General features: G+C 45.0%; 1 protein-coding gene across 6 annotated transcripts in view; it reads right to left on the bottom strand.

Annotated features, from left to right (window-relative positions):
* The window catches only part of FARP2 (FERM, ARH/RhoGEF and pleckstrin domain protein 2), a 107,985-nt gene that overhangs the window by 90,832 nt on the left and 3,550 nt on the right, over nt 1-13,603 (bottom strand). For all 6 annotated transcript variants that reach the window (XM_045482021.1, XM_045482018.1, XM_045482022.1 and 3 more), the window contains exon 2: nt 1,526-1,757. In XM_045482021.1, the coding sequence (XP_045337977.1) occupies nt 1,526-1,729 (204 nt within the window). In that variant the 5' untranslated portion in view covers nt 1,730-1,757. The remainder of the gene's footprint in view (nt 1-1,525; nt 1,758-13,603) is intronic.

The following is a 13,603-nucleotide window of genomic DNA, read 5'->3' as shown; positions in this document are numbered from 1 at the left end:
CTGCCCTCCGTTCTTTCTTTTGAACATTCTGAGAGTGTTATAAGCCTAGACCATAGTGGGTGTGTCTATCAGAAGACGGCTAAACGGTGGAACTCTTGAGAGCACTGGCTGGAAAAGATCTGGGAGTCCAGCTAGCCCTGCACACCTTTAACCCACTTCCTGCAGGTGACTCATCAAAGAGCACCATGCGGGGCTGGGAAATGCTGCCAAAGAGAGCCCAAAGCCAGCCTCTAGCTCTCCAGCATTCAAAGGTAGCCTGTTTTGGACTACCTTCCCAGCAAAGGCTGCCTCTGGCAACACGGGAGTGACCTGGGAAGCTGGACAGACAGGTCCTACCAGTTTCAATTACTACTGCCCTGGTGAAATGCTACTCAATTTCCTCCTCAGGTAAGACCTTAAAAGGAGTGTTCGGGGTCCTCTGAATTCAGATACTATGAATCTATGCACTAGATGCTTACCATCAAACACTCAAGCAGGAGAGGCAACAGAGGCTGGTGTGCCTGGGACCCCAGGCAAGAGGACTGGGGTACAGCCCTGACCTCCAGCTCCCCACCACTGACCCCCTCCCTCACTCCCTCCTCTGCTTCCCATACAATGCGTTCTGAATTAGGCACCACCAGAGCCCCCAAGAAGTTTCCTCTAGGGTCATCACAGCCTGGCCCCCAGCTCAGTAATCTTAGTTTCTGTGTAGCATCCTGACTTCTTGACAGAAATCTCTAAGCACAAATAAGCCTCCTGCTAAAGTTTAAATTCATTCTCTTGTCCTTCCTTTTGTGACATTAAGAGCAGAAAAAACTTCTAAACATATTACTTTAAACCATTATGAAAAAATTAGAGAAGAGAGACTATCTTTGTGCATTACATATAAAATAAATAATTTTAAAAAGCACACTCATTCTAACACCATTTAGAAAATCAGTGTTTTCTAAAGTATTATGTGGGTTTAAAAAGTATTGATTAGATACATATATACACACATACACTTATATGATACACTTACACATTTTTGCTATATTCACTTGTTTTTGCCAACATTATCAGTGCAATCTATTGTTAGGAAATTTTCAAAATAAAAACGTTATTATGTTTTCTGTATCTGTTGATACAGAAAAACAAATCGAATGTTACTGTGCAACACCACCTGTGTGCCAGGCTCTTTGCACGCGTCCTTGCCACAGCCCCTGAGAAGAGGGGACTACAATCACCGCCATGTTTCAGAGAGGAGCTGACACACAGTGGGCAGATCTGGATGGGTCCAGTCCATGCTCCACAGCAGTCAGCCAGCCTCTCTGAAGAACAGAAGGGCCACGTTGTATCAGAATTTCAAAGGAAAGACAGGAGAATATCACTCTTCAAATAAAAGGAGAAACTCAGACTCACTGTTTCCAAGGATCTTAGTGTTACCAACACCACCCTTGGTCAGCTTGATAAATAGGCCAAGTCTGATCAGCAAAATGGAATGTGGTTCATCATACTTGACTTTTAGAAAGTATAAGGAAATATGCCTCCAAATATCACTACTTACCTCAATGTCAAATATTTCCATGCTGTTGTCCAGCAGCTTCACTCGGAGGTGAAGGTGCTTCTCCTGTGTTCTGGCTGATGCCCGTGCTGCGGTTGCCAAGAGGTTCTGCCCAGGCTCGAGGGTGCTCACTCCCCCTGGGGTCTGGGCGCCCAAGCGTGTCCCTGGAGTCTGCAAGACTCTGTATGTTCCTTCTATCTCCCCCATTCTTCATCAGCTCAGAATGAAGAGCACTCTAAAACAAAACAAAAAACCCCAAAGAGTCATTGAAAGTCATTTAATGTTTGTTTATTTTTGAGACAATGTGAGAGACAGAGTGCAAGCAGCGGAGGGGCAGACGGAGGGAGACACAGAATCTGAAGTGGGCTCCAGGCTCTGAGCTGTCAGCCTAGAGCCTGACGTGGGGCTGGAACTCACGAACCGTGAGATCATGACCTGAGCCGAAGTCGGATGCTCAACCGACTGAGCCACTCAGGTGCCCCCAAAGTTATTTAGATATTAAAAAAAATCAGGTGCCCAGGAATTCTCTGCTCTAATTTTGCAACTTCTAGGCGTCTTAAGTTACATTAAAGCAAAGAGTTAAACAAGATTACCTTCTACTCATACATGGATCGGTGGGTCACAAAATAACAAGCACTGTTCACAAAGACACTATTTCCTGGTGCTTCTGCAAGCCAGGCAATGCATCCTCTCATGTAACTCACAAGACCTCATCCAACAGTGGCCTGTGCCTTCGTCCGGCCGCCTGGAGTCCCCCGGGACATCCTCTGGGCTCCAGCAGCCCAGGGAGTTGCTGTGCTGATGGTACACTGTTAAATGCCAGATGGTACATTTCAGCAAAGAGGAGCAGGTGCCACACAGCAAGTGCAGTGCACGACGGGCACCATTCAGTAGGCCACTCCCTGTGCTGGGTGAGGACAGCCAAGTGAGGACAGCCCAGGTTGGTCTGGGCCGGGTTCAGGCTTCCCAGTTTTGTAAGTGGTGTCTTACCAGGCTGGATGGAGGCCATCAGAGTGACATGAGGGCTGTGTGCCTGATGTGAGGGGCACTGGCCCCAGGCCAGGCCGTTCCCAGCACCACTTACCTGTTCTCACGATGTCCTTGCACCCGCTGCCCGCTAAGCAGACACCAGCACACAAGCGATGCCCTCCGCCCTTTCCAGTCCTCCATGGCATGCCATGGAAACTTCTCTAGCTTCAAGCTAGAAAGCTGAACAGGGTTAATCACGTCATTGTTTTTACAAAGAAAGAAGAGGCTGAGTATCAGCTAGAATCTAATAATACCAGCTTGCTTTCCTTTGTATTAATCTAGCTACTCTCTATTTATGACAAATTTACTTCTTAAATATGTGTATTTATGTTTGAAAGTCAACTTAAAGGAAAATCTTGATCAGTGAAGCACAGTATGACAAAAAACAAATTCGAGACGTTTACTCAAGAAAGAGCAGATGGGAATGCAAGCTGGTGCAGGCACTCTGGAAAACAGAATGGAGGTTCCTCAAAAAACTAAAAATAGAACTACCCTATGACCCAGCAATTGCACTACTAGGCATTTATCCACAGGATACAGGTGTGCTGTTTCGAAGGGACACAGGCACCCCCATGTTTATAGCAGCACTATCGACAAGAGCCAAAGTATGGAAAGAGCCCAAATGTCCATCGATGGATGAATGGATAAAGAAGATGTGGTATATATATACAATGGAGTATTACTCGGCAATCAAAAAGGATGAAATCTTGCCATTTGCAACTACGTGGATGGAACTGGAGGGTATTATGCTAAGTGAAATTAGTCAGAGAAAGACAAAAATCATATGGCTTCACTCATATGAGGACTTTAAGACACAGAACAGATGAACATAAGGGAAGGGAAGCAAGAATAATATCAAAACAGGGAGGGAGACAAAACAGAAGAGACTCTTAAATACGGAGAACAAACAGGGTTACTGGAGGGGTTGTGGGAGGGGGGATGGGCTCAATGGGGAAGGGGCACTAAGGAATCTACTCCTGAAATCATTGTTGCACTAGATGCTAACTAATTAGGATGTAAATTTAAAAAAAATAAAAAAGTAAATTAAAAAAAAAAGAAAGAGTGGAGCTGCTGGGAAAACCACCTCACTCCCTTACCTCTAACAAGCATTCTACTAATGTGCGGTAAGTTTCTTAGAGAATTAATCTAAATTTCCGGTCCATTCCCTCATGTGCCAACCTAACTGTTGGCTCCCCTGGCCCATTCATCCGTCCCATGCTTACTTTGTTATCAAGAAGAACCATTTCATGAATGTTTTGTCTCTTGAATTAAGTTTAAAAACTTCTCAGTCACCCGCTGAGCCACCTCTACCACACACTTAAACCCTCCCCAGCAAAGACAAGGTCTCCAGCCCACGTGGGCAAGAACTTCCACACACGTGTGATCTGTCGAACAAGCAGGCCAAGCACAAGAAAGCTAAAACCTCCCGGGACAGTGAACCAAGAACGGTATGAGCAAAGTGACAAGGTGGTGTCACTTTGCCAAATACACCTCCCGCCCCCACTCTTGCACAAGGATGGACTGCCCCTCGTGGACAGGCACAGGTCTGGTTCAGGTTAGCAGTTACCCACCATATTCGAATCCCCTCTCCGGGTTGTATGCACCCTGACAGCAGGAACTAAATCCTTACTGTGAATGTTTGCTAAGTATTTATTTAATTCACAGCAGTGGCATCAAGGAACATGAACTGCCTCGTCAGGCAATGCACCATACAGGCCTGAGCAGTGAAAGACAGACTATGGTCACAAACAGAAAACACTGGAAAATCACTAATATTCATGCCACTAATATTAAATGTGGGATGAGATTCTGAGAACCAGAAGGATGAGCTTTTTCAATTTCACCGATGTGAGTAGTTAATGCAAAATTGATGGGATGTGAACAAAGAAGACACAACCTGTAAGGTGTCTCTAATGTGCACACAGAGGAGAACACGTTCTTGGTTAGTTCCCAGCATTTACTGACCCTGAGGCACTGAGACAAGTTCTTGGTTAGTTCCCAGCATTTACTGACCCTGAGGCACTGAGAGCAGGTCCTTCTGAGAAACTATGGGCCGTTTAATCCTGGGCACCAAAGTGATCCTTCCCTTTTTAAGCCACTGTTCTGAAAATTTCTGTACAACCAAAACATATTTTAACAAGTCACTTATGTATTCCATTATACATTCTCATGTAGACTTTTTATTTTTTAAATTTTTAAATGTTTATTTATTCTTGAGAGAGAGAGAGGTGGGGAGAGAGAGAGAGAGACAGAGCAGGAACAGGAGAAGGGCAGAGCAACAGAGGGACACAGAATCTGAAGCAGGCTTCCAGGCTCTGAGCTGTCAGCACAGAGCCCAATGTGGGGCTCAAACTCACGAGCTGTGAGATTATGACCTGAGCTGAAGTCGGACGCTTAACTGATTAAGCCACCCAGGGTTTCCTGATATAGATTTGTTTTCTTAATAATTTTAGATGGAAAAAATTTCTTCAGATTATCTTCTACTCATTATAATAAGAGAGTCCTGTCTAGACACATACTTCTAAAACAAAACAGGCAAGACTCACCCCCAGTGTGCTGAGGGGCACATCAAGGTGGGCACGCTGTAAGAAGAGTGTGCAAGGAGATTCGTACTAGAAAACTCGCAGTGGTCCATCTTGGTGGGAGGGCTTCTGTCTCCGGGATAAGGTTTCAGAAGGGCCCTCTGGCATGGTCAGCATGGTTATGTCACTTGGTTAGACCATGTTCACTTTATAATCATTAAGCCATATACTCGATTTATGTGGTTTTTCTAGATCTTTGTTTATTTGTATAATAAATAAATTAAAAACAGCATACTTTTAACATTATTTCATCTAAGAACAAAAGACCACTTCTTGGTCCACAAGAGATCTGTGCAGGTCTGCATGCCTTTTGAGCAGCAAATGGACATCCTAGTTATTTTCATCTAGTCCAAAGACCTCAATGTAGCTTAAGCTAAGACTCGGGGTCATCAGGCACTCTTGTTCTGGAAGGTCATTGAGGAAATGGCCCCGAAGTACCCTACTGCTTATGTTCTAAAGAAAAATACAGTTGCTATCACATAACGGTATGTGGCATAAATTACACGTTTAATATTTACTTGGCTTCAAAGTTTAAGAAATCTTAGAAGATGAGGAACTTAACAGAAAACGGGTACAGAACCCCGATGCTGCCCTCAGAGACTACCCATCTGCCGCAGAACGAACGGCGAAACCGGACCCCTGCAGAAACGCGAGGCCACTCTTTCAGCGGTCACGGGCCCCGCCCACCGCCTCCTCCAGCTGACCGCGGGAGAAAACGAAAGGAAAAACGTATGCGCTGAATGAATCTGTTTTACATCAATTACGACCTAACAGAAATTACTTTGTTTTGCCTTGTGTGCTTCTAAATAAACATTTAAAGGGCAAGAGTATGCAAGACAGATGAGAAACACAGCAAGGCCACGTGAGCTGTTCTGCGGGCCTGGGAGCCCTAAATGTTAGATGTTAGCCCCTGCTCACTTCTCCTGCTTCCAGAGAGCCTCCCAGAAATCCAGAGGGAAGCAGTGGTGTGAAGAACCAAGGCCCTACACGGGCTCCAGATTTTGTCATCCTCCTCCATGAATGAAATGCTCTGCAGATTTCATTCCTAAAAATATTTCTGGTAGCTGGACACAATTTCCACTACTGACATTTAGCACTACCTACTAGAAAACTCCGTTCCTACCTACATATTTTCATTTAATAAAAAATTTTTTTAATGTTTTTTAAATTTATTTTTGAGAGAGAGAGAGAGAGAGAGCGAGCGCATGAGTAGGGGAGGGGCAGAGAGAGATGGAAACACAGAATCCAAAGCAGGCTCCAGGCTCTGAGTTGTCAGCACAGAGCCCGACGTGGGGCTCAAACTCACAAATTGTGAGATCATGACCTGAGCTGAAGTCGGCTGCTTAACTGAGTCACCCAGGCACCCCTAAAATTTTTTTTTCATTTTGAGAGAGAGAAAGAGAGAGAGAGAGACAAGAGAGTGGGAGATGGGGGAGAGAGAGAGAGAGAGAGACAGAGAGAATTCCGAGAAAAACTTTAAAAACCACCTTGTGATATATTTCTATCTCTAAGTTGGAAAAATTCAGCTCAAAAGTCTGTCCATTTGGGTGCCTGAGTGGCTTAGTCAGTTAAGTGTCCAACTGATCAGATCTCATAGTTCGTGAGATTGAGCCCTGCATCCGGCTCTGTGTTGACAGCGTGGAGCCTGCTTGGGATAATCTGTCTCTTTCTGTGCCCCTCCCCCACTTGTGCCCTCTCTTCCTCAAAACAAAGAGTTTGTCCAAGCTTTGGGTGATGACATGTCAATGCGGGTTGTAGCAGATGTGCTACTCTGTGTGTGTGTGGGGGGGGTGCTGATGGTGGGAAAGGCGTAAGAGGGACAGGGCATTTGGATATTTCTGTACCTGCAACTTGACTTTGATGTGAACTCAACACTGCTCTAAAACATAAAGCCTATAAAAAAAAAAAAAAGTCTGCCACAGAACACATAACTCAGAAATGACTGGGCCAGGACCTAAGCCCGGCCTGGACCTGGCCACTAAGCCGCCTTGCTGTCTACTGGAAAATGAGCACATGGCTCCCCAGACAAAAGCACCCACTGGTCATGGTCCACAATAAAGGGAATTGCTTAAAAATTCTGTTATGCAAAAGATCTCCTTGGTTGCCTCTTCCACCCTCCTTGGTTGCCTCTTTCAGGAGGATCATAAAACCTAAGTGTATACTGACCAATTAAGGAAGCAGAACATGGCACTCACTTCGACGACATCTTTCTAACACACCTAGAGCGTACGACAGCGCTGGCAAGAACGCTCGCTGCTGGCAGTGTTCAGATGGAGTCCTCACCTGGCTCCTGGGCCCTGGACTACATCACCTCTTCACTACAGCACAGCAAGAGGTAGGCCCTTTTATTCCCTAATAAGCATGACTAGTATTTTTTAGGACAAGCAACTAAGCAATTCAATCGGTATAAGGAATCAGAGAGAAAAATGTCAGAACATGCGCCGTAAGGCAACGCCTCAAAGAGCTGACAAGAAACAGCTGGCCAGATGGAGGGCAGGCAGGGCATCCGCATGCATGGGCACGTGTACTGGTGGCACAAACACACCCACCTCCTCCAATCAAAATGTTGATTCTCAACCCTTTTTTCCTTTAGTATGAAGCTGCCCAATTTAACACCAAAATCTTCACGGACAAAAGCAAGGTCTTTATGGTTCTCCAGCATGAACGAGAGAGTTGGAATAGAAACATGTGCATTTGCTTGTCTTCAAACAACAACGGAAGGACAAACCCAAACGTACTGACAGTGGCCGCCCATGGGATGGAATGCACCGGGAATACAGCACTGGAAACCTCTTCTTCCAGTGCACAAGGTTTCCGTGGGTTGACTTGGGAACCTCCCGAATGTTTTACATACTTAGAAAGCAAAATGAAATCAGTGTTTTAGAAAAGCCCCCAAACTCAAAAATGAAATAAATGATCCTCACTGTACATTCAGACAGCAGCTAAACTACAAAAGGAATTACTTCAAGTGACTTTCAAACTCAGTAACCTCACTACCCATCACTAGTGAAATACAGCCTAAAGATTAAAGACTACGAGTAAAACCACAATGTGGCATATTCTACAAGAAAAACAATCTCATTTCTTCAATAAATGGCAAAGAAAAAAAACAAGCAAGCAAGCAAGCAAGCAAGCAGGCAGGCAAGCAAGCAAGCGACGGGGTGGGAAGAAGGTGATAGACACTGTTAAAAGACATTATCTGTCAAATGCTCCCCATGGACCTTATTTGAATCCTGAATCAAGTATTTGTGGAACAATCAGGGAAATCTGAGCACTTCCTTCACATTAGGTGATTTAACAAGTACCACTAATTTCCTAGATGTTTCAATGGTATTGTGTATATACGGAGGTGGAAGACACCCTATCTCTTAGAGATACATAACTATTTTTGGGTAGTGGAATAATACCTAGGATTTACATTAAAATAATCCACTGAGGTGGGGGTCAAGAAGATAATAGTCCCCCCCCCCAAAAAAAAAAACCCAAACTATTGCCCATATGTTAATTATTGGAGCTGTTTTTGATATATGCACTTTTGTGGATGTTTGGAATTTTCTACGAGTTAAAAAAAAAAGAAAAAGAACAAATGAAAGAAGAAACAACAGATCTGGCGACAATTTTCAGCGTACATTAAGGATCCAGAAAACCGCTGGAACAGTTCACAGGTGAGAGGGCGAGTGTGTGTACACCATGAAATGCTGGCCCAGCCCCTTATTTTCCATAGGAAACAGCAGCCTGAGAATGGAGCCGCTTGCTGAAGGCCACAGATCCAACCTGTGTAGACGGGACTAAGGCCCAGTGTCCTGACTCCCAGTCCAATACAATATGATGCAAATTCTTCAAGTTTAAAGGACAAAACAATTTGACTTTAAAAATTGTACATCCAGGGGAGCCTGGGTGGCTCAGTCAGTTGAGTATCCAACTCTTGATTGGCTCAGGTCGTGATCTCATGGTTTGTGGATTCGAGCCCTGCCTCGGACTCTGCACTGAGCATGGAGCCTGCTTGGGATTTCCCCTCTCCCTCAAAATAAATAAATAAACGTTGAAAATATTGCACATCCATGCATCATACGTTCACTGTCATTTGTTAACTCTGTAACTCCATTTTACGTCAGTTATTGTATTTTCAGTTCTAAAATTCCTACTTGTTTTTCCTTTACATCTTTTTTTTTTTAAGTTCACTTTCTACGTTTCCATTTGTTTCAAGAATACCCTTGCTTCTCAGGACATTTTAGTAACAGTTGTTTTCAAGTGCGTTTCAACTTTTTATCGCAACCTTTAACAGTTGAGCAGCTTAAATAAGAGCCTTTTATTGTGTCAGTCTCTGTGGATCTGAAGTCTGGGTACAATGTACACCCGCAGAGCACTCTGCTGAAGGTCTCACAAGGTCTGCACAAGGGGACAGCTGGTGTGGGGTCTGAGATGGAAGAATGCATTTCCAGGCCCGCTCAGCTGTCTGGGTAGAGAACTGAGACCCCTGTCCTTGCTGGCACTGAGCTGCTGTACCATCGCATATTCCTAGAAGTAACATCAGGAGGTGAAGGTCACGGGAGCCAAAATTCTGCCAAAGTCTCTGTCGGAGACCTGCAACATTCGTATCACCTTGGTTTGTGCCTGTCTTGTGTCTTCTGAGGGGATATTTTCCCGATTCTGTGTATGCTATGTAATTTTGGATAGGATTGTGGACTTTTGGAGCCCCGGATTGTGGCCATTTTTAATACTGTGTGGACTTGGGGTATTTCTGCTTTAGCAGACACAGGTCTGCTTGGGATCAGGCCGCAGGCTGTGGTCTCAGCGTCAGTTCCATGTTCAGAGGCTCCATCCTCCTTGTGTACCATCATCCAGAGGCCAGCTTGGTTCCCAGGCCGTGGCCTACCTCTTAGTTGAGTTCCCAAAGCCTCTGGCAAGTTCTTCGGGGTCAGACTCATATGTGCCCAGCTCAGCGTTGAGGCCATAAGTTCAAAGCAATTTCAGGGGTCACTTTCTTGAACTCTTCCCTCTCCCAAGTCTCCCTGGTATACTTTCCAGTTGCCTGGAGCTCCCCTTCTCAGTCCTTCAGCCAGAAACCTGGGGCTTTAGTTACTGGCTCCGCTGTGCACTTCCTGTGCCTGCACCCTTGCCTGGGAGAAAACAGCAATGGGGGTTTCTGGACTCCCTCAGAGTTTTAGGTGTCTGCAGGTTCCAGGAGCCACAGCCTGATTGGAGGACAGGGGAGAGGGGAGGAAACCAGCAGCTTTCTCCCATTCTCTCCTACAGCACTTTCTGTTTGCATCTGGTGCCCACCTCTGGGTTTCAGATACTCTGAGACCAGGCTGGGGAATCCTGGAGGAAAAATAGGCAACTCTTTACTGGTGCAGTAGTTCTTCAAATTCTGGCCTTTGTTCCCAATCCTCCTGTCACCATTGACTTGACAGAGTCCTCAAACACCAGTTGCCTGCAGCTGTCCAGGCTTTATAGCCACAGGCAGTGGGAGAGCCAGGGTGGAGCATGCTTAGTCCATTGTCCAGGAGCCAGACTTGATATCCATGCATTTTAAAAATGGTTATGGTGGTTATCTTTGGGAGAGAAAGAAGGTTGATTTTTATTTCTTTTTCCAACGTTCTATAATTTTCAAATTGCCTCCAGTGATATGTATACATTACTTTTAAATGAGATGGCTTTTCTGCAGATTACTGCACAAGTACTACCTGCTTTAGGAGTCTTAAATGGTAGGGGTACCTATGGTATGTCACTGCTCACCTTCCAAGAGAAAGATGCAATAGCTATTATCTCTCGTCTAGGAAGTGTACTTGTTCTTCTAAAACAGTTCAGTAAAATTAAAAAAAAATAATAAAGTTTATTTATTTTTGGGAGGGGGGCAGAGAGAGAGAGAGGGAGAGAGAGAATCCCAAGCAGGCTCTGCACTATCAGTGCAGAGCCAGATGTGGGGCTTGATCCTATGAATCATGAGATCATGACCTGAGCTGAAATCAAGAGTCGGATGGATGCTTAACTGACTGGGCCACCCAGGTGCCCCTGAAATAAAAATATGTTTAAGCACTCCCTGGAATCGATTTCTTGTTCAGGTACTGAGACTTGTTCCCCCAACATGCATCTTATCAACTACTATCAAAAGCGTTTAGGGCTTTCATTATGAAGGAGGCAAGAGTTACTAAAGCCTAGTAATTGAAACAACTTGTAAAATTCCCTAGTGTTGCTTTTTCCTTCTCAAACACACTTCCACTGGGTGCTAGAAGGTGCGCTGAGCACCCTCAACCCTCGTGCCTCTATTGTGTTATCTGGCATCAAGCACAGGGACACAACTGCCCTTGCAAAAGCCTGATACCTCCAAAGCTGTTCTGCCTCTGGTTTGGGCCCCCCCTACATGCATTGGCCCCTTCCAAGGTCCTAGGACAGGCCCTATGCAAAGTGTGCCTATGGTTGTAGCCTTCTGTAAAATTCACAGAACACATTCTGATTGCAATCAACTTAGGCTGCTGCCGCTTTCCACTACAACCTTGTTCCTTTTACGTCAGGCAGCTCAGTAGGGGCTGCTGGCATTTTGGGGATGCAGCTCAGGGCACAAGGAGCTGGAGACACATTTAGCTTGGATTTGATGGGATACGTGTATGTTTGCAATTACTTCTTGTACACTTACCACCTGCCATCTCAGTGCAGGTAGGGCTTCTGGGAACACTGGCGTCACCCACTACGCCTGCCCACCAGGGGCACATGAAACAAAGGTGCAGGGCTGGGGGCCTGAGGCCATCTGTACACATCTGATGGTGCCCAGCACTGGCGGTGCATGGGCTATGGGAAAGAAACAAGGTTTGAAATAAGGGGAGCCAGATGCTCACCTGTGGGAAAATTATCGTCACACATGTTAAACTGTAAGTAGGTAAAACTGACGTTCTTGTTTGTCAGAAAAATAAATGTTAATGTAGTAGGTCTATCAACATAGCACAGATTATTTTTTTACTTTTGAATGGAATTGTACAGAATTGAATTTATCAGAACTCCTGCTTTTCTGAGACACACACCTATAGCTGTACTAGAAACAGCAAACATATACTGTCCATAGGTGTAACCATGTTCTATGCATCCTATCGATAAATATTTTTGATCACTTGTGTGAGAGGAATCATTGAGTTCTTTCTATTCTCTATCACATGAAGAGACAATTAAAAAACACATATGCTACTTTTGAACAAATATGCCATTTAGTGATGTTATTCTCGGCTTTTTTCAATCTGTACCTTTTTCTTATTCTACATAAATATTCACTTTCCAATTAATTATTTACAACATTGTATTCGTTTTCTTAGAAAGGCTCCCTCTCCCAAATTGTATGTATAAGCTTCAGGCCACATAAAACTTGGCATCTGCCCTTGCCCCAAATGAAATTTGAAATTTGATTTATTCAAACGTATTGAGCACGTGCTCAGTATCAAGAAAATCTAAGTCTGTAAGAACATGGGAGTTTTTTTTTAAGTTTTTTATTTTTAATGTTAATTTATTTTTGAGAGAGAGACAAAGCGTGAGTGGGTGTGGGGCACAGACAGAGGAGACAGAATCCAAAGCAGGCTCTGGGCTCTTAGGTATCAGCACAGAGCCCGATGTGGGGCTCAAACTCTCAGACCTCAAGATCATGACCTAAATTGAAGTTGGACACTCAACTGACTGAGTCCCCCAGGTGTCCCTATAAGGACATGGGAGTTTATGAGACAACCCCTCCCTATTACAGCAGGAGAAGATGGTGTGTTAAATGGTGGTGGGCACCACAGAAAAGGTGAAGCAAGGCTGGCAGACAGGAATTTGGTGTCTGCAAGAGAGGAAGAAGCCCTCTGCAGGAGGGCATCTGCATCAGGCCAAAAGAAGGTTCTGGCACACACTCCAACGCCACAGTGTCCCAAGGGATGGCCACTGCCAGGCCCACATCATCTTATTTAATCCTCACAATCCCCATCACATAGATCGAGGAACTTAGGCTCAGAAAGGTTAGTGACTTGCTGGTGGTTGTTCAGTTCCTCAAGTGGCACCAACCCTACCCTGATTCCACAGTGGACTACCTCCTCTTGGTTTACGTGACCCCCCGCAGGCCAAGCACAGGCCCACAAGATCTAAAGACAACTCTGGGGGCGCCTGGGTGGCTCAGTTGGTTAAGCATCTGACCCTTGGTATTGGCTCAGGTCATGATCTCATGAAGCCTGCTTGGAATTCTCTCTCTCTCCCTCTCTCTGCCCCTCCCCTGCTCATGTGCGCACTCTCACAGAATAACTACGCTTTATTTTATTTTTGTAAAATTTGTTAATGTTTTATTTTTGAAACAGAGAGAGAGAGAGAGACAGAGACAGAGGAGACGGACAAAGTGCGAGCGGGGGAGGGACAGAGAGAGAGGGAGACAGAATCTGAAGTAGGCTCCAGGCTCCGAGTTGTCAGCACCGAGCCCGACATGGGGCTCGAACCCACAAACCACGAGATCATAACTTAA

Source organism: Leopardus geoffroyi, chromosome C1 (genome assembly GCF_018350155.1).
Source record: "Leopardus geoffroyi isolate Oge1 chromosome C1, O.geoffroyi_Oge1_pat1.0, whole genome shotgun sequence".
NCBI classification, from domain to species: Eukaryota; Metazoa; Chordata; class Mammalia; order Carnivora; family Felidae; genus Leopardus; species Leopardus geoffroyi.
The sequence above is the reverse complement of the archived record's forward strand: the minus strand, read 5'-3'. Positions and strand labels throughout refer to the sequence as shown.